Source organism: Accipiter gentilis, chromosome 15 (genome assembly GCF_929443795.1).
Source record: "Accipiter gentilis chromosome 15, bAccGen1.1, whole genome shotgun sequence".
Lineage (NCBI taxonomy): Eukaryota > Metazoa > Chordata > Aves > Accipitriformes > Accipitridae > Astur > Astur gentilis.
In genome coordinates, this window is record NC_064894.1 from 252,734 (window position 1) to 279,925 (window position 27,192).

The 27,192-nt window shown below is 38.3% G+C and overlaps 1 protein-coding gene across 3 annotated transcripts in view; it reads left to right on the plus strand.

The window, feature by feature from the left end:
• PRIM2 (DNA primase subunit 2) overlaps nucleotides 1-27,192 on the plus strand; it is a 136,696-nt gene that overhangs the window by 30,515 nt on the left and 78,989 nt on the right. For 2 of the 3 annotated variants that reach the window (XM_049818289.1, XM_049818288.1), the window contains one exon: nucleotides 287-424. In XM_049818289.1, coding sequence (XP_049674246.1) covers nucleotides 287-424 — 138 coding nt within the window. Of the gene's footprint in view, nucleotides 1-286; nucleotides 425-20,639; nucleotides 20,694-27,192 lie in introns of those variants that run through there. The other variant, XM_049818290.1, reaches the window with a different exon arrangement.

A 27,192-nucleotide genomic window follows, 5' to 3' on the forward strand; every position in this document is an offset into this window, starting at 1 on the left:
ATTGTCAAATAACAAATCAGTAAGTGATGCAAAGCTACATAATTGGGCTAATAATCATAGATACAAACTTTAAAGTAGCTTGTTTTGCCTAGTTGCATGACTTCCTGTAAGTAAACAATATTTTCCCACCAAAATAATGATCAGCTATTCCAATGCCAACATTTAATTTCAAAATCTTTGAGAGAATGACTTAATGCTTTACTGGTCCATCTTGAGTCTTAGGGTTGTAAACATTGTTATTGCATTATTTTGCTATTCTGCAATGTGGGTTTTTCTTCTTTCTCAGGTTGGACTTGTAGATGCTGTGGATCTGTTTAGAGCCAGAAGAGTGTTTATTAAAGACGGTTTTGCATATGTGCCACATAAGGAGATTGATGCAATTGTTTTGAATAACTATAGAACAAAGTTATCCAAAGCACTGGCGGTAAGTCTGATAAAGTCTGATTTTTACAACTTTTCTTGCATTGTTTAGTGGCACGCTTGGACAGTAGCCTTTTGGATTTTTAAATTTATCTGCTTCCGTCTGGAGAATACCAGAAACCCTATCAAAAGTGCTGGCAGCACTAAAAAAAAAAGTTCATTATGGGCTGAGAGTTCATTAATTTTAAATGGAATTTAGCATGTGATGTGCATTTAAAGAAATTTCTGCTAGAGAATTTTAAAATTGTTTCTCACATGAAGAGTAGCATGACTTTTCATTCAAAATGTTAGCCCCATACACAGAACTGTTTTTTCTCTTTGTATCAATCTTTTCTCCCACAACATTTTGCAACCTTTTCTTGTTGAAACAAGTAAAATAGTGATTTGTGTTTTTTTTTTTTTCATTTTTCTTTTGTTAGTGAGAACTGAAATAAGGGTAAGTCAGAATGTGTCAGGCAAAAATAAACTCTTCATTGTATGAATGTTTGAGGTATCAAATCTAGTCAGGACACATATGATAAATGCTGTATGTGAATGTTCTTCTGTTAGCAATTCCGTGGTCAGTTGCTAGTTTTACAATATTAGACTCTTCACAGGATTTAAAAGTTGGTGCTCCTGTATCATGCATAGAATTTTAGCCCTAGAAAATATGTCATCGAATAACATGAAGGCAATTTGGATTTCTTTTTAAAAATGTTTTCAAAGCCTTATATTGCTATGTCACATTAATATTAAGGTTGTCCATGAGTGTTTAGTAAACAAACAGTGTGAAGTAAAAATGCATTCCTTTAAGAAGCTGCCAGTATGCTAATTTTCCAGTTTGTTAATTTTGTATATAACTGGAGTCTGTGGAATTATTTAATATGCGGTGAAAATCATGATACTCTAATGTGAACATTTCCATTAGAACTCTTTAATACAACTGCAACTAGAGACATCCTTATTTCAGTTGATGCATAATGTTCTTGCTGAAAGCTGATAACACTTGTGTGGGATTTAAAACAATGAATGTATTCTATAGAAATGTGGCTAAGTACGTGGGTTATCTGCATCCATTTAAAATACCTTTGAGAAGCTTCATGGACTTCTGGAATTTGCCTGTTGTGTGAGTAGCTGAGAAGTCTGAAAAACAGCAGGAACTGTAATGAGTAGGCTACCTGACTTTTTATTTCGAGGAAAATCTGCCATTTTTTCTTATGAACACACACTATCTTTATTTATAATTCATTTAACCCAGATTACTTTGTTCAAGCCAATAGCTGCTTTATAGTAAAGAAGTACTTCTTGATGTTATCCTCTGTTATCATGGTTTAGAAATTTTAACACTCTCATGAGCTTGGACAACTATCTTCTATAGAACTGCTATGTTTTAACTTATTGCAGTATTTCAGGTTTGCATTAGTTTTTAGTATTAATACATACTTTTTTTTAATTAAAGTTCATATTTTCAGAGTAAGGAATAAAAGAAGATTAGTGATTTCTGTCCTGTTCCAAAGGTCCTGATTGAAGTTGTGGGGTTTTGATTACTAATTTAGTTTGAGAAACAACATTTAATAAGCTGTTTCAGCTAATTTTAGCCAGCATAGTGCACTGCTGAGAGGTGTTAGGAATATTATTAAATTGAGTCTTTTGGAAATGAAGGCCAAAAATCCAGCATGTTTCACAGAGGTCAATCTAACGTTATTCTGTTATACCAGAGGCATAACTGGAGTACAACACTCGGTAGCTGGATAATTAGTATAGTTTTCACTGGAAAAAATCTATAATCATCAATTACATTTCAGTGAAACTATAAGAATACACTTTTAAAGAAAGGATTGTACATAAGGAAACTTTTTAAAATCTAAAGATGGTAACGGTAGCTGTTCCACAGCACACAAATTAGGAGGATAACCTTTAATTATTTTCCTCAGACTTATCTAGAGTGAAGAGGCATGTTTCAATAGAAGTTGACACAGTAGCACACTTCCAGTATTGTTTGTGAAAAGTAGTTGTTGAAATATTACGAAATATTATGTTGAAATATTATGAAAGTTCTGCAAGTACAGCTGGTTTAGTAGTGCTTGGTAATGCTTTTGTAGCACATGCATGTTCGTATGTGTCTGCTGCAAAGGAGAAATCAAGAGAAAAGTGCTGAATTTCAGGCACTGTATGATAGTATAGAGGTCTTCATGACTTTGCGCAGTTGTGCATCATGGGCAGAGTTAATTAAGAAGTAATAGAGCCTTAAACAGCATCACTGATTTGTTATTTACGTTGTCTCTTAATGAATGTATTTGATAATATTGCCACTTTTGTAAGCATTATTTATGTGTGTTTTAGTGTTTTTGCAGCATCTGGCTATGCTTTGTTCTCAGCACTTTCTAATGGGCAATCCTTGTTTTATTAGAATTTGAGAATTAAAGATCTTAATGTGTGTGATAATCCAAAGTAGCTAGAATAGCTTGAATGCTATTTCTGAAGAAGGGGGTTGTATCTTCACAGGTTCATAAAATTAGGCTAAATACTTGTATCTTCTATGGGGTAGTTTGACTTTGGCCAATACTTCTGGCTTTGACAGTCTGTTACAAGCTTCTAAGGGACAAAATACTCTGAATATAGATAGTGGAAAGATGGTCTTTCAGGTACGTAGTTTTGAGGAATCTTTCTTGTGGCTCTCATTAGTGGCTCAATTCTTCAATGTTAAAGCAGCATAGTTTTCTGTTGTGGTTTGTTTGTGTGCTGTTACTGATTATGTGTACTGTAATGCATGTTTTGCCTCTCTGAGGTTGTTTGGTGCTACTCCAAGCAGTCGCATGCCCAGGTTTTCGGAAGGAGTTGTCCCTACACAGGAATGGTTTAATGATGAAGGCCTGCCCTGTCTTTTCCAAGGTGCTCTGAAGCTGTTATGCTCTATGGTAGAGTGTGCTTGTGCTAGAGCTACTCTTCCTACGTCTCCAAAGCATTGAATAATTTGGGTGATCGCCTAGCCTTGTTACTTTGCTCACTGTATTGCAGTCTTGTGCTGACTCTGTCCTGCATGTTACAGGGTGATTCTAGCTGGGGTTGTAAAGGAGGAATAAATGAGAGTGAATTCATGTGTTGATACTGAGCTTTGAGAGAACAGTAAATAATTCATAGCACTGACTTTTAAAAAAAAGTTTTATGTTGACACTGGCACAAATTCAGTTTAGTCAGAGTTATGCTTTAATCACTTACTAGTCAAACACACGAAGCAGTCGTACGTTTTGTTTCATCTTTTAAAAAGGAGTTTGACATCTTGACTATGTGGCTATTCCTTGAGGCTCTATAATAGGGGGTGTTAATACTATTCAAGCCTTCTCGACAATTGCAAACGCAACTGAAGAAGTTCATTCTATGTGCAAAATCAATGCTGCAAGAACTTTCTTTCTGTTTTCTCTGACCCATTCGATAGGAAATAATTTCCTTTGTGCCATTCATGATGATTAAACTGTAGAAAGCCTAAACATTTTCCGTAGTTTGTGGAAGTTTTGATGTTAGCTCTACAATTGTTTTGTAACTTAAAGCACACTTTTATTACTTAAAAGGGCATTATGTTTTATTTATGAGGGTTTCACTGTGTTTATGGTCATACACAAACATTTCTAACTAATGCTATGCTGCATTTTGGTAATTTCGGTTATAGCCACATAGTGAACTTAGGTTGTGAAATTATTGGCTGTATTGAATCTCCTTTTTCAGGATAGTTGTTTTAATTTTTGATTTCTTGAAATCAGATGATTCGGCTTAGTGTCGCAGTTCAGACCTGCAGACCCGCATCAGAGCTGCATTATACTCGGTGCTGCACAAAGCAGGATTGCTCCAGAGAAATCTGAAATGGAAGGAAAGGGGGAAAGGACAGAAGAGGCTGTCGAGAAGCATGGGCTAGGACTTGCCTTTATCAGCAGTGTCCTCGCATAATTGAGAAAATGACTTTACTGTTACGTTAGCAGTTGTCTGACTTGTTTGAACAGGAGTTTGCAGTGGACAGCAGTATGCCTCCATGATTCCCGCCCTGTGTGGTTAACTGCAGTGGGTGCAGGGGTGAACAACGTCTCCCACCTGCTGTAAGTGTTGCAGCGGTCCCTGTGAGCTTCCTCGTAACGTCTGATCCCCAGCAATGGTGTGATTTCTGAAGATGCGTTTAGGTTTTTTGGAGCGCTTTTCTCAAAGTACCATTAGTGTCCGATACAAATACTCTTCCCGTGTGATTGATCAGCAAATCCTTTATATAGATATTTTGGTTTTAGGTTGAGCACGTAAAATGCTTTTTTTATTATTAAAACAATGCAAGTAGTCTTGACTAAACCTGCGTGGCAGGTGCAGGTGCCCAGGTGCTGGCGGTGAGGGGCTGCAGAGATGGCCTCTGTGAGGAGGGTCCAGGGCAGCCCCACGCCAGACACAGCCAGTTCCAGCCGGCTCCAACCCACCCACCGCCGGGCACGGCTGAGCCCCGCAGGCAGCGGGGTGGGGGGGGGTTGCCTCGGGGAAAATGTCTGTAAGAAAGGGCAAAACAGCTGACAGAGAGAGGAGGAGGGAACCAAAAGGAGTGAAAAGCAGCAGAGGGAACACGGAGGTGAGAGGAGCAGCTCCATGACGCTGGAGCATGTCTTCATGGCAGCCGTGAGGACCCCACACTGGAGCAGGTGGAGAGTTCCGGAAGGAACCGCAGCCAGTGGAGAGCCCATGCTGAAGCAAGGTTGTTTTTTTTCCTGCAGGACTGCAGCCCATGGGAGAGAGCCTATGCCAGGGCAGGGGGAATATGTGAGCGGGCAGAAGTTGCGGAGAGGAGCTCTTATGCACCGGCCATAGTTACCCCTGCCCTCCGCTCCCTGTCCTGCTTGGGGTGAGAGGTGGAGGAGCCTGGAGTGAAGGAGTAAAGTTCAGCTTGGAAGAAAGAGAGGAGGAAAGGCGTTTTAATGTTTGCCTCTGTTTCTCACTACCTGAGTCTGTTTTAGTTGACAGTACATTAGTTTTCCCCAAGTCAAGTTTGTTTTGCCTGCAGTGGTAATGGGTAAGCAATCTCCCTGCCTTTATCACGACCCATGAGCTTTCTCATCCTATTTCCCCCCTGTCCCTTTGAGGGCGGGGGGGTGAGTGAGCAGCTGGGTGGGAGTTTGGCCCTTAGGCTGTGGTGGGTTAACCTTGGCTGCTCTTCTAATTTTTGGTCTTTAGGCTTGTAGATCTGCTGAGGTTGGATACTGGAGGAAAGGAGGTTCAGCACTCTGCTTCCAGCTCACACAATCATCTTATCTTCTGTGTTTCCTGGGCTCCTTCTCTGAAATGGCTCTTGGATAAATTCCAGAGGCAGGGGATAATAGCTACTGAAAAACCTGACTCTGACTGGGATGCCTCCACTAGTGTGAGGTGTTTGCATCAACTAGATTGAATTGTTACATCATTCCTATCTTAACAAATGTTACAGGTCAGAAAATGTTTTGTCCTAAAGTTTTAGTGCTTGTTGAACATTACATTTTTTAAAACTATAAGCAAATGCTTGAGAATGTGTAAATATTCCTGTGTAGCATAAGTGCTTTTGCTGGGGGTTTGAAGAGTTTATTTTACAAAGAGTTGTAATTATCGATGATAGCATAACTGAACTTTCCATTCATATTATAATGGCGGTTTTTCAGTCTCTTTGTCATACTTGTATTTAAATCCAGCACCTTTTTCCGCCATCTTGAGCCTAGCAATTGAAGTAATAACTTGGCTGGTCTTTGTATTATAACTGTATTGCAAAAAGTTGCTTTTGTGACAATGCTTTGTCAAAACATCATGTAGGATCTAACCATCTGCAAATTAAAATAATAACTGAAAATAACACGAACTGGTACCATAAGAAATCAAAATTCCAATATTAATATGTACAATCTTGATAGCACATGTTTTAATTTAATGCCTACGCTTTTTTACTTTGCAGAATGATCTTGTGTAATCTGATAACAAGTCTACAAATCAAATTGTTGGGTTTTGCTGTTTTCTAATTTTTATGTATTTTTTTGTTTATTCCTTTCCCCATTTGGGATGTAATGTTCAATATTGTTAGAAATATGGATCAAGTAAGTTGCTTCTAGCTTTACTAATATTTGTAATGATTTGTCTTTTAAATATTAGTCAAATATGCTATTTTGATTGATTTATGCTATATGTTCAAAGAACCTGCTAATTTGGGAAAAGTATCAGTATATATGGCACCACCTGCAAAACATTTTCTTCCTAAAACACCTACGTTTTCAAGCAGTGAAGCAGAAGGCTTTATGTAGTGGCATTAATGTTGAGAAAGTGTGATTGATGATGGTCTTGTCACTTGAAATTCATTTCAGGTGTTGTGTTCCCGGTGTTAACTTAAAGTAATTCACTGTAACATAAATGAATGATTTTTATAATATGCACATACAAGGTTAGTAAGGTAATGATTTTGGCAGTGCAGGGTAAAACGTGGTTACAGTGACTTTGTCCTCTGAATCTCTCAGATGAAAGTTTGCTGTGAGAGTTTTGCAGAGAAGCAGCTGGTCTTCATTTTTGAGTAGTATTATATTGTAAGGTCATTGTCTAAGGCACAGGTATACTGAATAAAATGGTGGTATTTTGAATGGGAGAAGCAAAATCAAGGAAAGTGACTTTCACTATGTGTGTGTGTCAGGAAGGGCTCAAGCCTGTATGTGGAATGTTTAGCTGCAAGACAGGAAAACTCATTGGACTTTTCTTTGTGGACCTTCTTTTTGCCATGGCCCCTTAATGGTCCCATTGTTGGCTATTTTCTGAAATCCATCCTTCACTATTTTATCTCCTCTACTAATTGAAGTACATGTGTTTCTTTTAGAGACTACATAGATTGCTAGCATAAAGTAATTACAAATAATATCAGGAGGCTAAATGAAATTTGACTGTATTCAGTATTTTGTATTTCTACTTCTTCTATCTGCTTCTTGCATCTACTACAAAGTGTAAGATTTTGTTAAGTACTAAATTTGCAATGTAAACAAATGCTGCGTTCTCTGCATGGTCCTGTTTGGTTTGATTTATAGAAATACTTCCATCTTCAAATCAACGTAGGTGTTTCATGATAGTTAAACTAACAAAGCAAGATGTGCAGGATTTGAAGCATGTGGAAGGCTTGCTTAACTTCCGAAATGTTCCCAAATTTCAGAAAAACTATTGGAATAGGATATATTAGCAGGAAGTACAATTTTATTTCTATGTTGTGTGATAGATGCAATAACCTGGAAATGCATCAGTTAATATAGTACCCGTTTACTGTCACGTGACAACAATTTATTAACACACTGGTAACAGTAATTTGAGAATTATACTGACACTATAGTCAATAAGAAAGAGCTGCAATGGCATATGTGGTTGGTAAGTAAACAGAAGTCTGTATTTCAGGATGACACTTTGTTAGAAATTTGAGTTTTCTCCTCATTATTTTCTTATGGCCTTCTATGACCCGTGGACAGTTGCTATATGATAGCTGTAGTAGTATCTGTCTGGAGCTTGTTTACACTGGAGTTAATGACAAATTGTCAACTGTGTTTTGTCTTTTTTCATGGAGAAAACTAGTTAAGTTCCTGGAAGTTAAGTGATCTAGCTGATGTTTACTGTGGACCAGCAATGGAGCAGGACTCGAGTGACACAGGGAGCCATCCAACCTGCTGGTGAAGACGTACCTAGTGTGTTTCTCAGCCTTCCAGTGTTTCACTGTGGAATGAGACTGATTTGTGTGTGCAATTGTTTCCTGGGGAAACTTGATTTGTATAACTTGGTAATGCTGGCTGAATCCCTTCTGTGATAGTGGGACTTGGATTTCTCCTGTCTATGCATTAATAGAGGTTCATTATCGAGATCCTAGTTTCAACCACTTACTAGTTTTAGGTGTGGTTGAAGAGACATAATTTACCTACCACTGCTACGTACAGTAAATCATAAAATTCCCTTGAAATGAATATATTGAATCTTGCCTACAACATTGCAGGATTCTGTAAAGGAGCATAAATCTTAGATATGCTTTGTCTAAACAAATTTTTTTCAAGTGATGTAGTTGCTTTTAGAACAGAACGGTTATTCTTTGGGCTTAATAAGTGGATTCTTAAATTCATGATTGTTGAAAAGCAACATTGCTGCCTCACTGACACATTTGAACAAACATGGTCAGATCCTGACAGTTACATTTTTATAACACTTCTAAAGAGCATGCCACTTTTATCCTAACTTTCAAATTGTTTATGACTTAAACTTTGCTATTTATGCTAAATTTGCAATTCCTGTAGAATATAAATAATACACTTATTCTTGCTTGCCTCTTTGTCTAATTGTTCTGGTAACTCATTTAATCACTTCTGTTAGACAAATTAAAATTTCTTCTATTTGAAAGCTCTGTGGAGTACATGCCCTTGCTGTGACGGAAGAGGACTTAACTGCAAGGTTCAAGCAAACGACTTATTTGAACTTCGCTTACAGACTTAACATGCCACTATTGTAGGTTTTACAGATACAATGGAGGAATGCACTATTGCTATTTTTTAAGGCAAGAGTAGTACATTATTACAACCACAAGCGATTCACAGACAACCACAAATGCATTTACAAACTTAAAGCATAAACAATATTCACTTACCCCTCCAGGTAAGGGCTCTCAATCCCAGGAAAGTTACCTTGACCGGCATCCCAATCAAGGGAGGGGGTTTCCTTCGCAAGCCAACTGCATAGTTAGAGAAGTGACTCCCCCCATTTCCAACCTGAATCTTAGAGTTTTTATCCCCTGACTTGTGGAATGGTGTGTATGACTGTGTCTGAGTGGATTATGATATATGCCTAAATGGATTATGTATATCTGAGTGGAGTTTCCCCTTATCTTTTCCTTTGTTGGTCTGTGATTGTTTGACTACACAAGGTTGTAATTTGAAACTGAAGCTGAAACCCTCCAGAGACAGGGCGTCAAGGCAACCCAAGGCTGGGTCAGTTTTGTAACCCCCCATGAGTTGGCTGTGTGCACTAGACATGGTGAAATTTGTTTGTGAATTATGAGCCGGACAATCCACACACTTGCGCAGTTCTTAAAATTGGACTTCTTCTTTCTCCAACTCATCCTTTCTGCTAATCTCGAGCATTGTATGTTGAAAGAAATGTGGGGGTTTTGGTGGTCTGCCCTCTGCCCCCCCAATTTCTTCATTACACTTTAGAGTGCCTGCCTTGCATTTGCTTTTCAAAGTGATTCTTTTCTTGCTTAGCTCCCTTGCTAAAAGCTCATTTGGAAGTAAAAGGGAGAGGAACTTTTTGAAAACTTTGCAATGTCATCCTAAAAAATTCTGTGTGATGGAAAAATCACAAACAATGCGAGAATAGGTGTACCATGTGTATTCACCATGGTGATTTTTCATTATCTCCATTGTCTGTAACCCATACTTCTAATGATCCTTGGTTAGATGTTAAATTCTGGCTAGCATATTGCATGCTTTTATAAACCTACTCTACAGTTATCCAAAAAGCTGCACCTTGTTTATAAATAACATATATTTTATAGCTGTTGTGGTTTAACCCCAGCCAGCAACTAAACACCATGCAGCTGCTCACTCATTCCCCCCTACCCAGTGGGATGGGGAAAGAATTGGGGAAAAAACAAGTCAAACTTGTGGGTTGAGATAAGAACAGTCTAATAGTACAGAAAGGAAGAAACTAATAATGATAATAAAATGACAATAATAATAAAAGGATTGGAATATACAAAGCAAGTGATGCACAATGCAATTGCTCACCACTTGCCGACCGATGCTCAGTTAGTTCCCAAGCAGTGATCCCCCCACCCCCACTCCCCCCAGTTTCTATACTGGGCATGACATCACATGGTATGCAATACCCCTTTGGCCAGTTTGGGTCAGCTGCCCTGGCTGTGTCCCCTCCCAACTTCTTGTGCTGCTCCAGCCTTCTCGCTGGCTGGGCATGGGGAGGTGAAAAATCTTTGACTTGGTCTAAATGCTACTTGGCAACAACTGAAAACATCAGTGTGTTATCCACATTCTTCTCATACTGAACCCAAACCACACCATACCAGCTACTAGAAAGAAAATTAACTCTATGCCAGCTGAAACCAGGACAATAGCATGCCAAATACAGATCCTCTTAGGACTTGCAGTTGTGAGTAGTCTCAATGACATCAGTAGGTCTTATAGCTGTTGAAAGCAACTGAGTGTCCAGTTAAGCATTCAAGAACGAACTGGAGTCATGCAAGTTACCAAATTTACTTTGCAAATTATTTTGAGACGTAAATTAAGCTGTATTATCTTAAGTTATGGGTACCGTTTGGATTAACAGCAAAAAAGGCTGCAACAAATATGGAATGTAGAAGGATAGGAAGAGGATATGTTTTAAAAATGTTTAATGCAAGTTTATGGAGCAGCCAAAAAGAAATAGATTGAGTCACTAAAAATATGATTACTACCTTTCCAATTATATAGGTGGGTGTTTGTTTGGGTTTTTTTTTGCATACATTTCTCTGTGAAATATGGAGAGTGGCTGTTCTCCTGAGTAAAGTTTTACAATATCCTAAGCCAGTGAATGTACATTTCATATGTGATGTTAACAAGTTTTTGCTATTCTTACTGATGATAAAGATCAGCTGACTGGGGGGGAGGGACTAAATCTTAAATTCTTTTTTCAGTCAGAAGGAAAAATGAGAAATTACTATGTCAGTAGCTCAAAATCAGACATGAAATAAATTGAACAACTGATAATTGTATCAGATGACACTTGGTTAATTATTGTATAGAATTTTTCTAGAGGTCCGAGCACTTCTTTAAACAGCAAACGTGAGAATAAAGTATACACAAGTCTTATCTCAGAAATGCCTGTGCAAAGACGTGTTTAAAAGAAATTCTGCTATAAGACTAATATAAAAAAAACCCACTAATTTTACTGATTACACAACTCAAGTACTTTGAACTCTTCTAAGAAAAACTGAGTATTTGTTTTTAAACTGCTTTAAATATAGATGAAGTGAGTATTTTTAGAAATGCTAGTTACTGTCACTATTGCTGCAGCTGATTCCTGGGTGGTCTCCATTGCATGACTTTCCATTTTATTGCAATTTCCCAATGGGAAGTTCATCTGTGAATGTACTTCTGCAGTTAATTCCTAATCTGCGTATTTAGGCTAGAGAAGAAGTGGACATTTTTGATAGTTCTTGTGAATGAAGATTATTTGTCTAGAATATTTTTTGCTGGTAATAGGAAAGCAGAGTATGTTTCAGAGGCAGTATAGTTGAGCAGAATTTTTACAATAAAAAACCACACCCCATTGTCTTATGGGCAGTCTGTACAGGCTGTCACTGGAGTGCTGTCTTCCTGAAATATTAGAAACATGATTTAGGCTGAGAGCTAGGGTAGTTAAACTTGGCTCTAGGAGTGTTGGTCCTGTTGGAGTATCCGGCCTGGCCCACTCCCTTCCCAGCTGTGACTTCATTTTGCAGTCCTGGGTTGTGAAGAAGCAGGTCCTTATTTGAATGATTGCTTGTCTCCAGGAGAGCATCAGGTGCCTCTGTGCTCTGCTGCCAGGCTCCTACCGGATCATCACTTTCTTTCCTTCTAGGGGCCAGCAGCTTACCTCCCTGAGGAGGGTACTGCTTTATCCCTGAATACTTCGACTGCAGGGATCCATTTTTAACGTTGGTTAATCAGTCCCTTATGCTCAGTGGATTTTTTAGCTGTTTCCTTGCTAAGTTTCTTTTGGGTACCTGACATGGATTTTGAAAGTTTTTTCAGTTGGCTGGTCTTTTTTGTTTTTGTTTTACCCCCTACTGGATTATCTCCAGTTATTTTATAGTTCACCTCTGTTATTTTTTTCCAAATTTCCAAATTAGTGACCTACACGGAAATACTGATCCAGTGATGCAAGCTACCACTCGCTAGGGAGCATACTTTCTAGTTAATTTTCCATTCCTTATTGAGGAGTCTAGCCTTGCATTTCGATGAGAGGTGTACTATATTGTATCTGCTGTCCTGGTTTCAGCTGGAATAGAGTTAATTTTCTTCCTAGTAGCTGGTACGGTGCTATGTTTTGAGTTCATTATGAGAAGAATGTTGATAACACTGATGTTTTCAGTTGTTGCCAAGTAATGTTTAGACTATACTCAAGGATTTTTCAGCTTCTCATGCCCAGCCAGCGAGAAGGCAGGAGGGGCACAAGAAGTTGGCACAGGACAGAGCCAGGGCACCTGACCCAAACTGGCCAACGGGGTATTCCATACCATGGGACGGCACATCTAGTGTATAAACTGGGAGCAGTGGGGGCAGGGGATTGCGGCTCGGGGATTAACTGGGCGTCGATCGGTGGGTGGTGAGCAGTTGCACCGGGCATCATTTGTATATTCCAATCCTTTTATCGTTACTGCTGTCACTGTATTAGTGTTATCATTATCATTATTAGTTTCTTCTTTTTATATTCTATTAAATGGTTCTTATCTCAACCCATGAGTTTTACTTCTTTTCCTGATTTTCTCCCCCATCCCACTGGGTGGGGGGGAGTGAGTGAGCGGCTGCCTGGTGCTTAGTTGCTGGCTGGGGTTAAACCACGACACTGCATATCCAGTTATCTCATGTGATCTGTTCAGCCTGAAGAAGGGTATGAATCAAAAGTTGAGTGTGCAAACATTACTGAGTTAGCTTTCCTTAAGAGAGGCCTTGTGCTGCTGTGTTCCACCCATCACAGGTCTACCTTAATCTGTCAGTGTTTCAATTTCAAGCCTGCCTGGACTTACAAGCACTGGAGTCCTGATGGATGACAGTAACTTCAGGTGGAGCACTTTGACATTGCTATGAACTGAAATTTCTTTGTCTGAAGTGGCTTTCTTTTCTCTTGAGGTATATAAGGAGGAGGTGGTCTAATAGTGATAATCTCTACATTAGTAGGCCTGTCTGTACAGCCTTACCTGGGCTGGTTTTTGTTATTCCTTGGATCTTCTATTACTGTGAAATAGAAAACCAGGAGAGGTTTTCCACAGATTCTACGTGAGTTATGTACAGTTGGTAGTGTGTCAAGTGTAAGTATATACATAAATGTTTTGTATCATCTCATCTGTCTGATGATGCCTCATCATAAAAGTACTGTAATATAGATGTTGTGTAGTAAAAATGGATTTATTCAGCATCCAGGGTCACAGGAAAGTCCCCAGCTATAAGTGAAATTTTGTAAAAGCTTGTATGTGCTCTGTAGATTTTGAAAGGACATTGAATTAGCTGTTCAGTGTCTGAGTTGTAGAAAGGCAGAAAATAAGATGAAGTATCAAGGAAAAACAGGCCAATGAAGATACACAGTTTCAATTTACATGTAGCTTGTGAAAGATCTTTTTAACTATAAATATTTTTCTGTATTTATGGAAACAAATTCCTTTTTATGTAAATACTAGTATTTTTCTGTTTGTAAGGATTGATGTTTAAATAATCTGTAGTCTTGAACAAATATCAGAAAGCAAAGGTTTTTTATTATCATCTGTCATGAGTTAAGCAAAATGACATGGTTTATTAATGACTACAGCCTTTGTTTATATATGTACATATGAAAGAAATGGATTAAATTTGGATGTAGTGCTTAGAGCTTCCTAAGTAATAGAAAACCCCATGAGTTTTCCCTGTTGTTTTCCTGGTTATGCTGCCAAAATGAGGAGAAGGTTGTTGTGTTACCGGCTTTGTTAATACCAAAGGATTTGTGTTTCTTTTTACTCCATCCTTTTGATGTACAGACAATAAAAATAAATTAAAAAATGTGGAAATCCCAACACCCCCTCACCCTCCCTTTAAAACTGAACTGTGAATCAGAAGAATCCTCTTTGGAGTATATGAACATGTTGAATTACTTGTTAAAAAGTGGGAAGAATCCCACGAGTTGTCAAAGTGAATTAACAAAACTATTAATTGGTTATTGTTCCAAATGACAGGCTTTTAAAGTACTTTTTGGAAGAGTTGAGTCTCCCAGGCACTGTTATAGAATGCTAACTGCGTAATACCCTTTGGTGACAGCAAGCAAATACCTTTTTCTCGATGAAAGCTGATGATACCTCATATTGCATGAACAAATAAGTAAAAGAAATGTAACAGAGGATATAGGCTAAAGAAGAAGAGCTATGAATTAATTTAGAATGTATTTAAATTTAAAATCAGTCTCTTATCTGTCACATAAAGTAACATTTTTGCCTTGTTAGATATATTAGTAAGTGGAATTTCAAAGGCAAATTTCACTATTTCTTTTGAAACATGCTTCTAGGCTTTACTGAATTTGTTTCTCTAGATTGTTTTTACTGAACAAATGAAAATCTTGAGGTTAATCTGCCTTTAAATTTGATATGTTCTCTGATGTTCCTGTATAAGAAACAAAGGGCATTGGAGAGGAGACATCTTTCTGCTGGTAGTTACTTTCTCTTTCGACCCTTACAGTACTTCGTCACTCATAGTCCAACTAGCCAATTTTAGAGTAACCATTTTTAAACAGTAAGTCCAGTTGGACTTTTGATCTGAAGCCATTTTGGGAGGAATAAAGAGGGGAGTGTTGTGGATCATCTGATGATGTGCATTTGCCTAAATTTAGGCTGGGGAGTAACCCCTGATTTTCATTATCAGTACCCTTCCTAGTGGAAAACTATTAGGCACTTCTATCCATCTATGTATTTTTCTTATGGTGTAAGATAATGCTGGTAGAGCCTGCAATGAGAGCAGAGAGCTGATTGAAGTAATAATTAGAGAGGCAATAATAAAAAATTCTTCCAACCTGCATGCTTTTGAAACCAGCACTGTGTTAGATCTGTGACTTTGGGGAATTTATTATGGTTCAGAGATAATGGTAATTCTTGTGAAGTCCACAGCCTAGTACCTGGCTGTGTAAACGGTCTGATTGTTTCATGAGCAGATTAGGGGAGACCTCAACTGAGTTGATGCAAAGAAGAATACATCAGACAATGCATGAACGTAAACCTGTGCTCTGCTGCTGAGGGATTGAAAGGTAGCTGCAGAGTGGTGGAGAATGAAAGCTCTTGGCCTGCCCTGCACGGGGTACTCTGCCACCATTGCTAGCGAATCTGTGCAGAAGCTAGATGAGGGTTTTTCTCAGCACTTCTTTCAGGTGGAAGCTTTTCCTTTTCCTTAGGCATGAATACTATTACTAGTAGTAGAAGGATATGAGATATTTGCAAAAAAGAAACCCATTTTCTTTTCTTACCTTTTTCATAACATCCTTTGTGTGATGATATCCAGAAGCCACAGAGAAACCTCCCAGAAACAGAAAAGAAGAGGCTTTTGCTTGTGTGTGTGCGTGTTGTGTGTGGTGGTGTGGGTTGTTTTTGTGTGGTGGTTTTTTAAGATCTAGTTCACCATAGGAATTTACTACTTTGTATAGCAGATGGTAATATGCTGTCATCTAACAAGTGATTGCGCCAAGCTCAGGATTAGTTCTTCAACTTTCTTCTTTACGTTTTCTTGTGAGTGTTGGGTAGGACTAATGAAATCTAAGTCATAGTCACCAAGAATTTCCCTGACCACTGATGCTTGTTTCTTCAGCCGCTTAAACGGCATATAGAGACAAAACCAACCATAGTGGGATTGTGTATCAGTTTAATGAGATGCGATTTGACTTACATTTACATGATCCCCTTGCTTAAACTTTTACTTTATAAGCGTTATAGTTTGGATTTAGTGTAGTTCACATCTAAGCAAATAGTAAGCTCAATGTGAGCCAGGGACTGCCCTGGCAGCAGAGAAAGTCAACAGTATCTTGGGCTGTATCAAAGGAAGTACAGCAGGGAGAGGGAAGGGATCCCCCCCTTTACTTGACACTCATTAGACCACATCTAGAATACTGTGTACAGTTTTGGGGCTCCTGATACAAGAAAGATTTAGATCAACAGGGGCAAGTTTAGTATATTTCTACCCTCGATAAGTTTTCTGCCTGTCTTTGCTGACAAAATTGAGCTGACTGCCAGATCTGCAGGTATTTTCCAGCAGAGCTGTTCCCCAGGGAGTTGGGCACCATCCTGTACCAATGTGGGGATCTGTTTTGTCATGGGTACAGGATTTTTCAGTTGTGCGTGGTGAATTCATGAGGTTCTTGTTCAGCCCATTCCTCCACCCTGTTTAGATCCCCTTGAACGGCCACACTGCTCTTGGGTGCATTGACTGCATTCCCTGAACTGATGTTTATGAACCTGCTGAAGGTGCATTTTGTCTCCTTTACATAATTGGTAAACATATTAAACAACATAGCTCTCAGGATAGGCACTTGAGGAACTCCACTGGTAACTGGCGTCCAGGTAGTGTACAAAACATTAACTGTTACCCTTTGAGCCTGATGACTGTTTTTCATCAGGGGCTATTGGTTTGGTTTGATCTCAGCAAGAAAGGCAGTCGGACGCAGTAAAGTGTTGCTTAAAATACTATTTATTGGAGGTAATATGATAAAGAGAGGATAGTACCAATAATCTTATTCCCTTCAGGTTCTGGGAACTCAGTGTTGTGTGGTATCAAATGAGCCACCAACCAGGGCACATCTCACTGTGCAGACCCTGTCTGTGAAAGTTTAACCCATTTTGGTCCTTTGAGCTCTTACAGGATTTTATTACAACACTTCTGTTCATTGTTTCTACATGTTACACATGAGAATTTGTTGCCACACTTTTAAATAAAGACAAGGACTTGCAGGTGGTGCAGTTGCTGGTGGGAGTTGCCCACAGGCTGCTTCATTACAATTAGCTAACTAAGTTTGTCCTGCAGCCAAGGGATATGTGTGGCACAACACCAGAAGACCAAGTTACACACGCAGTATAGCACCGCCCAGGCCTGCGCCTACTCAGGTTTACTGTTTAGGGGAATCCCTAACTCCTTGATGTACAATGATCTGCCAGTTGGGATCACTACAGTGATCGAAACAGCTTTTCACCCGTCTAGTAAGTGACTGGACTATAAAGTTGCAGCTTAGATACAGGGATACTGTAGAATACTGTATCAAAAGTCTTGTTAAAGCCCCGGCAGATGGCATCCGCTGTTCTTTAGTCACACATCTACTCATTTAGTCTCAGAAGGTAGCCAGCTTGGTTAAAAATAAAATAATAATAATAAAAAATCATTTAGTCTTGTTAAATCTGTGCTGGCTATTCCTTGTGATCTTCTCCATTGTGTGCCCAGAAGTACATTCCAAGAAGACCTGCTCCGTGACTTTCCCAGGGTCTGAAATGTGGCTGATGGGCCTGTTTCCCAGTCATCCTTAGTACTCTATCAGAAGACGGGTGCAAGGCTTGCCTTCTAGTCACCAGGAGCCTCTCCTGATTGCAGTGGTCTTTCAGCAATGATGGAGAGCAGGCTCATAACATCAGCTCGCTCAGCACCCTTAGGTACATCCCATCAGGTTCCACGGACTTGCATGAAAGGAGATTTCTTGGTAGATCCTTTAGTCCTTTTTGACTGCTCGGTAGTTCTTTACTTCCTTGAATAATCTCTGTAAGACATAAATGCCTGGAAAACTTTGTCAGTAAAGATGGGCAGAAAACGTAGAGGGTAGAATTGCTCTCTAACTTGCATTTGTATTAAATGATTGTCTCTAATTTGTAGCTGTACTCTTTGAAGCTAAAATACTTAAGGTCTAGTTTATTTCTATTTACTTGTGGAAATTTGACAAGGAAACATGTAACAATTCTTTTTTATTTACTGTGTCCAGTCACTTAGCAAATATAAGCAAACTATGCAATTTTAGCATTACTTGGAAGTGGTGCAGCAGTTATACTTCATCACTGCATGATTGGACTCAAAAGTTTTCTGTATTTGCAGAATTCAAAATGCAAAGTGTGGAAATTGCAAAATACATTTAGGTAATACTGTCAATTTTTAAGTTAGCTTTTAAAATTTTGCTAGTTTTTTTTATGTCTGATGTCTTTATTCAGCTCTTTAAGTGAGCCCAGTGAAAGCATAGTTTTCTGTGTTGGGCTTGAATTCAAGGAAACTTTCACTTTCAGAAAAGAAAAACCCAGACAAAATACTAAAAATTAAATGCTGAGTCTGAGACTTCCGTCCAGGTTGCTGCAGCTCCACATTTTTTCTCACGCAGTCTAATTGGACATTTTGCCTGCTGAGCGTGGAGTTTGGAGCAACTTTATTGGTTTCATGTTTTATAAGCTGATTCTCTTTGTAAGCTATGCTGGCAGTTTTAGTTCTGGTCAGCACAGAGTTAATGCGGTGAGGTTTGGGAGAAGATTCTGGCTTGCTATTGCATATAGTCTTGCTTAAAATCAAATTGTCAATTCATTTTTCTTATGGTTGTTGCTTGACCAGTGATGCTTACAATGTACACGTCCAGATGCTTGATTGGCCCGAGAGGTTATAGATGCATCTTGTGGCCTTAGCCATCAGAGGGCACTGCAAGAGTGCTGAACGAGGTAACGGTGGCAAATCATGCCTGAAATGCAGCCTATCTGTGTGGCAATGATATTCCTTTAAGGGGGAGATGAAGACATGGGGTTAAGTTCTTAATTCTAAAGAAAAATGTGTTGTATTGGGTCTAATGCAGAATGTATGTAAATGAGGTTGATTTTATTCTCCTGGTATACATCAAATGCAAATAAGCATTTCACTAAACGTCATTAATTTTTAGTTCTGTGATTAATTTCCCTGTATCTGTCAGTATGGACTGATAAGCAAAAGTTAAGAAATGATCAACATTTAAAAATTCTGATGATGTCTTAACAGTAGCCTCATGAATCTGCTTGCATATGTCATTCGCAGTTGCTAGGCTTTTATGTATTTGTGATGTGCAGCTCATTCTGGTTTTTAATCTGGTGTAGTAGATATCACCTGGTGCAGTCCAAGTTTTCAGTATCTGGGATAATATTATGTTTTGTCCATGATGTTATGACTATATAGGTTAATCTTTGAGTCATTAGACTTATTCCATAAGGCTTAGTATCAACTAAACCAAGTATCTGACCATAAATGAGCAATTATGTTTTTCTGTTCATTATTGTCGAGACTTCTTAGCATTAATTTTTATGGGTAATTCCTGTTCTTGTTTTCTCTCCTTAGTGTCTTAGTTAATTTTGTTCCTAATGTCATTGTATTCTTATTAAATGGGCACTTCATGTTCCTTTTTTAAAATAATCTATGTTAAAAGCTTTGTATCTTCTTTAGAAGATCAGTGATTCTCTCTCTCAGAATATTTTTTTACCAACTAATGCTGATCTTGGAAAATAATGCTATTTGGACTTGTCCATAAAATGGAAAACTGTGTTATTAGTCAACTGGCTACTTATCTGTTTCAAAAAGTCTGCTTCTGTTTTCATGTCTTTTCAGCTTTCTAAGATTATTACTTGGGCAGTTTCCTTCAGCATCCTTTCAGGTTACCTCATCATCAGTGCGCATCTGGCTGTAAGACTCATCCTGTGCTTAGAGCTTTGTTCTTGGCCTTGACGTGGTTATGTTCGTCACACCTAACCTTAATATGACTAGTATTCTAGACATTCTTTTGAACGGTTTAAGGTCTGTGTGTGTTTGACTTTTTCTTGCAAATGTACCTTATTGGATCTCTGCAGATAACATTTTACCAGTTGTATATTTAGAGGCATGTCCTGCATTTGATATTGTATGAAGAGCACAGACTGTTGCTGATGCTCTGGAGTCACGGTGGTACTGTTTCCAGTCCCAAATTTTTATTCTTGTCAGCACAGCTATGAAATTGCTTGTTAGGTTTCTTATAGAAAAGACATATTTCAGGTTTTAGCTAATATCACAAGGTTATATCTAAAACTTCAAGGAGAGGATGTAACATCCATACCCCCAGTTCTGAGCTGTTCAGGTTTTTTTCACTGACCTGACCTCCACAGACCCCTATCTTTAACCTGTAATGGGGGAAGAAGGAAAGGATCTTACATGTAGAGTTTGCCAAAGGTCTTCAATTTCAGCTGTATTCTACTGGGTCATACTGGCAACTGGGAAGTTTTATCAGAGCTTGGGATAGCCTCAAGCTCTGTGTTTTCATTGAAGGGAGAAAGAAATTTACAGATCTTGCTCCTTATCTAGATCTCTCAAGACTAGATATTTGCTGGAGATGCTTTACTTTCTCACACTGATTCTGGTTTTGGTATTTTGATGAAGCAGGAATCCTTATTACCAAGTACAAATCCCTCCATGTCTTTCAGAACCAGCAACTGGGAGGTGTTCATGCATCCTTCTCATCCCTGTCAACTGCATGTTTCCTTACAGATAAGTCTGGAGAAGGGTCTTGTACAGTCTTACCTTCGAATGTAGAACAGATTGAACTTGTCAAGAAGCTCAGCAGTCATGGGTCAGTTCAAGTCATGAATGTGGCCATGCCAGTGGAAGTTGACTTCAATCAAGCCTTGTCACTTGAACACGTTACAATCAATACCTTAAATAAGTCTATTAATTTCAAGTGTCCTTAATGCCCTGAATGACCCTCAACTTCATTTCTGTGGGTTTTTTTAGAGTTCAGTATTAAAGCTGATCTGTTCATGTATTTCAGTATTCAGTATGGATGTACATACTTGTATGCAGCCGTATGTTTCAGTGTTCAAAATGATCGTGTGATTATATGGTCACTATTCCTTGCTCTGATACCTGGACACATACGCAAGAATATGACATAACTATGTAGTCCTCAAGCAACGTTAGAAGTTTTACTTGAATTCACTTAGTTTTCATTTATTTGGCTTTTCTATTAACCTTCCCTTGTTCAATTGCTTCACGTAGCTTCCATGTCTTCTTAGCAGCAGGCATAGGAGAAAACCCAAGGTGCCAGATTACTTGTTGCAGTGGTCTTCCTCATCCTCAGTTTCCCGCGTCATTGCTGCAGTCAGAGTTTGATGTCCTACATCTTTAACTAAGACATGTGCTGTTCTAAATACTCTATCACCTTCTCTAGATCTATTGGTGAAACCAGATCTTTTTTCTTTCTTTGGGCCAATAGTAAGATTTGGAATCGGCTTACCCAAGGAAGTTTACAAATGAAGTGTTAATATTACAATCTTATTTCCCACAGACTTGTGTTCTATTTGAATTTTGTATGTTGTCAGATCTTATGTTGTGTTGTACGTTCTCTGCCTGGCGACAAATACCAATTCTTCAGCAAGCTTGAAAAAGCAAAACACAACTCTATTACAGAGGTCTACAATGTAAATAAGTAAATAAATGAACCACACTGCTTACTTTTGGAAGAGCCACAGCCTTAAAAAAAAGTTAGGTGGTAACTGTGCAGCTTACTGCAGAGATAACAGAATTAGTTACCTGTGGCTCTGTTACCTTCAGCTCCATATCTGTGTTATGTCACGCTGTGACTGATAACTCTGAGAAGTGGATGCAAGTAGTAACAGATGCAGTTCCATACTAACATAATGATTTTATCCTTAGGATTTATGGTGGTATCTCTAGTGAAGGCTGTGCGTGTCTAGCACATGTGAAGGCGAGTACGTTCTGAACGCGATTCTACATATTGTGGCTCTACTGCATGTGAACTTGAGTATAGTGCAAACAGTTCAGATTTGCTTCTGATTCAGCTCAGGTCTACCTGATTTAAATGGCAATGTAAATTCAGGTTGTCTCTCACATGAGGAATGGGCTGAAACCCTGTTACTGTCGATGTTATAGCTGGTAAACCAATGAAGAAGTAGAGGCTTGAGTTACAAAATACATCAGTTTGGAATGTGTTTATCTGCTTCTGTAGTTGTCTGCTCTTGTGGCAAGAATAAAATAGCCTTGAAAAATATTTGACACATTTTCTGACATAATTTGTCTGTAAGCAGCACTTCTTATATGGCTGTTCTGCTGTTTTCCTCCTGTAGCAAAGTTTCCTCCTGCAGTTTGCAACAGTCTTTCTCAAAGTAATAAAATAAGTAGTACTTCCTCAGTAGTAGAGATCTGACTCTGTAAATTCTAACTGTAAGATGTTAGTGATACCTTAGTGATAAAAGTTGTCTTTCCTGTGTTTTTCAGTTAGCTGCTTGCATTTATAAGCCTTGCTTGTGAAGTTTGAATCAGAATAGCAGTGTGCTGTATATATTTGCGTACTGCATTGAATTGAAAATATATTTAATCAATTCTGTTAAGATCCAGTTATGCAGCATTAGATTAGAAGGCCTCACAGGGGGCATCTGTTTAGAAACAGGCATCTGTTTCTAAAAAACAGGTATCTGAGGAGACTTTGAGCACTTGAAAGGGTTTTTTCATGCTTCTTGCTGACCATAGACCTGTGAAACTGCAAGTCTTTATTGAAGAAGGGCAGTATCAGGTGTGCTTACTTAATTGTTTGTTATTAGAAAGATAAATTTTATTTATCTGCAAGATGAAGTGAAAGGTCTTCGGCATACAAAGTCATTCCAAACCAATCCTAGAACTGAATTCTATGAGTTAAAGAGAAGGTATTCTAAACTTTGCAAGCTAGTCCTAATAAAATTTTTTTTTTTTGCTTACAAAAAAAGCTAATCACTATTTTCTGATGTACCTTACAGTGCATTTGCATGCTTGTAATCACTAACTAAAAGAGTACTATAAATTATATATATTTTAAATGTGTATGTTCAGGCATTTTTTTTATTATTTAAAACTTGAATCAGAAGAACATGTTAATTTAGGAAAATGAAACAGACCTGTCAGTGTAGTCACTTAATTTACTATTAATTTAATTACAGTTGAGGATATGCATCACTGCTGTGGTCAGATGGTCATTGTGGAGGAGTCACATTCATTTAGTGTTTGAATAGTGAAGTTCTGAATGTGTCATTCCTAAAACAAGATTTGTCTCACTATTGAACAAGGTGAATGGTGAGAACAGTTTAAATTTCTGTTTGCTTATTATACCTTTTCAAGGTAGCTATCAGTCCTGAGTACTTTTCCCAAAAAGGTGAGGACTTACCCAGTCTACTTTTTATCAGCTAAGTCATTAAAAATTCTCTGGAACACATAAGGAAGATAAAAAACATAAACAGAATATCTCAAACAACTTAAAGTTCATGTTTTTTTGATAGAGATTCCAGTTTCTTTTGAGCATAGTAGGCTGTCATGTAAAGCTCTTTTTTTGGGTGGGTGGGTTTTTTTTTGTTTTGTTTTTTTTGTTTTGTTTGTTTGTTTGTTTGTTTTTTGGCAGGGGAGTGTTTTTTGTTTCTTAAGTGTACTTGGTTAACCATTAGGACTATGTAAAAAGCAGTTGCATTTTTATTGAAAACAGATGAGGGAATTATCAGGTTCTCGTTTCTGAGTATTTGGTAATACGCAAAAATTAAACGTGCTATTTTAAACACCTTTGCTGCATTTTAATTAAAAAAAACCCCTGAGATGTCTTATCTGATCACTTACTAAGTTTTTGAAATATAATATTTGAGTTAAACAATGTTTTATGAAGAGTATCTTGGGTTCTTTTAATTTTGTTGTCTCTAGACTTGACTGATTAGCTTGTATAACTTGTCTTTTATCACCTGTCTGTTTCTACCCAGAAGCCCCGATGAAATTCTATGACTTCCCTTGCATGTTCTGTTGTTTTTGCTCTCTCTGTTGTTCGGTGCAAGGTTGGCATGTCTTACTATCCAGTTGTATTACCACAGTGACATTGTTCTTGAAAGATCTTGATCCAGGAGGAGGTTAGTTCACTCTCATGAAAAGTGCTTTAGAGATTGCCAGCTCAAGAGCAAGGCAGATGCTCCTACAACATTACTTGTGCTAAAAGTAAAGGGGGACTGGTTTCTAACCCTGGAGTTGTGGGAACTGAACTTCCACATTCACAACTTAAATTTGGGAAGATGATCTGGTCTGTGTTTCTGCTAGTGGTTCAAAAAAGGAGGTGCAAATATATCACCTGCAGGAAGCATATTTTCATATTCCTTGTTCCACTGTGATCTCCTAAACATGGTTGGTGAAGGCTGTTACCCTTGTCTTTATCCAAGTTTCAAACTGTCTCAGACAAACTAAATTACTAGTAACATGTTCATTCAGGTATACAGTCAATGTGTACATTACCTTTTTCATCTGGAGTACTTTACGGATGTGACATTTGGTGAAGAACAAGTGAAATGGCAGTGGATGGCATGGATAGAGCTGGAGTGCCTCTTTCTGAAAAGAAAAGGTATTGGGCCTTACATGGCAGAAAACTACCTCTTGCTAGATGATACAAAAGAGCTGCCCAACTTTAATGCTACTGGTAGGAAGGTTTCTGTGCTTTGTGTTTATATATTGATTATTTCATGGAAGACTATTGCAAAAGGTAAATTAACTGGTAAAATAGTAAAAAAAAATTCAAATAAAAACCCTGCATGACAGCATACCATTAATATGCCTTTTTGAGCACATAGTTAAAAACATTGCAATTTCTTGAATGCATCACTGCACACTGATTTTGATTTACTTTCTTCATTTCCCTCCCATCCATCCTTGGCACCACTTGGCAGGGTTGGGTAAAGACATTGGGAATACAGGAGTGAAGTTGAGCCTGGGAAGAACAGCGGGGTTGTGGGAAGGTGGTGTTTTGGTTTTTGTCTTTGTTTCTCACCATCCAGGTCTATTTTAACTGTCAATACATTAAATTATTTTTCCCCAAGTTGAGACTGTTTTGCCCGTAACAATAATTGGTAATCGACCTATGAGCTTTTCTATCTATTTTCTCCCACTCTGCTGTGGAGGAGTATGTGAATGTCTGGGTGGAAGTTTGGCCCTTAGCCAAGGTCTACTCACCAAACTGCTTCACAGCTTCTACTTTATGATCCGCTCACACATTCTGTGAAGAATAGTCACATCAAACAAGTTGTCTTATCCTGTTGTCAAGCTGTGACTGGTGCCATGGACTCTGAACAGGGCACTCCAGCTGTTCAAGGGTGCAGGTTGTGGCTGGTGTCCTGGCTTCCTTGTACAGTGCTTCTGCCGTGGGCTCAGCCTTTTGCAGTCTTGGATGTTCATGGATGTGTCACCTCCTCCTACACAGGGCTATTATTTTTCACTTATTGTTTTCTAATTCAGACACTTGGCATAAGCTGTCAGTGGCCTCCTTGGTGATGTTATGTCTTTGACCTCCTCCCCATCTAAAGCCTGCTTGCTGTTGTTACCTGAGGTGCTATCATTGTTTGACTTTCTGGCCCAAATATGTTGTAACAATGTAAAGTTGTTACGAGTTCATCCGTGCTTCTTTGTTTTTGTCCTGTGCATACCTAAACCATTAGAGCAAGGCAAATGTAGTCTTTTGGCAAGCTTACCCCCATAACAATCATCTATGCTTTCCTTGTTTTCCCAGTGTATATTGGAATCATCTAAAGAGTTAGAGCTGGACAAATGTAGTCAATGTCTTATTTTCTGAGTGAAACTTCTAAGCAGGCTTGGACAATGTACAGTTGTTTTAATTTGTCACTTATTAAAGGCATTAGGTGCAGAAAGTTTGCAAAAAAAAAAAAAGCAGTTACCGTTTTGTTGCATGTGCCCTTCTATTTTGACTTATTGAGTTGACCTTAAAAAGCAGAGATAATCTTTTAGACAAATAATTTCCCATTAAACCTTGCTTTCTAAAATATTGTTGTATATGGGCTGTGGGGGGACTGTGATTGCTCTGGCATTTTATCGGCGCTGTTTTCTGTTTTCTCCTAATCTCTCCTATTGTCTTCTGTATATATTTGAAAATAATTTTATTTTCCCAACCTCAGTAACCTTATTGTCCTTGTCCCAGATAATTCTTCTCCTGCTTGAATATTCTGTAGAGGCTTAGTCTTGGTGAGGTCGCATGTTAGTGTGAAAAGAAGCTAGTTTTCTTATGCAAAATGGGGAGTGGTGTTTCACATGTTTTTCAGTAACCATTAAAAAAAAATGTAAAAAGCAAAATTAAAGTTTAGGAACAGTGCAGATTTGGAGTCTGGGTTTTTATGGTCATAGGGATTATGGAATATGTTGAGTGCTATAGGATGTATGCTTAGTAGGACTTGTCATCAGTGTGTTTCAGGGAATAATAAAGTATTTAACGGGTATTTAAAAAAAAAAAAAGTGTCACTCAACACATCTGGTCACAGTTTAGTAAGATCATCACTGGAGCCTTGTTGGTGTCCAAGCGTTATACCAAACCAATCTGCAAAAGAATTAGTAAATTGACTCTCATTGACAAGTGATTATTTATTATTATTTGCTATTGCTGTGTTGATAACCTACCCAGAACAAGACTGATCCATATTTAGGTCTAGTCACTTCTAACTTTTAATTGTACATAGACCTTATTTTTTCTTACTATATTGAACAATGGCTTGCTGAACTATGTAGAAAGTCACTTGAACTGGTAATTAAAGCCTCTGGTCTTCTGCCAAAAGCAATTACATTCTCTGTTCCTCTGTCCCAAGGGTGGTGACCTGCTGTAATTCAGGAGGAACCAAACTTCTGCTGTCTGTTGCCATCATACACTTGGGCAGTACTCTTTGTGTATTTTCATGGGTCCCAACTGGTGATAAGCTGTGAAGAATGCTAGAATAATACAAAGATTACAAAGGGTATTTACTCACAGGTTTTGCCTAGCAATATGTGGGTCTTGCTTTAGAAAGTGGATACTGGATCTGTTGAAAGACTAATGCTTGGGGAGTACATTCTTCATAATTTTTTTTTTTTTGTAATGCCCCTTTTATTTGACCATATTACTGTAAAGTAGCTTCCCTCCTGAAATGCAGCGGTGATACCTGGTTTGACACTTCTTTAGGTTGGGTATTCTTCTTTTACACATTCAGCTGGCTTCAAACAGCCACTTACATCTTTCAATCCTGTACACTTTTGGTTGCTGGACTCCATAGTC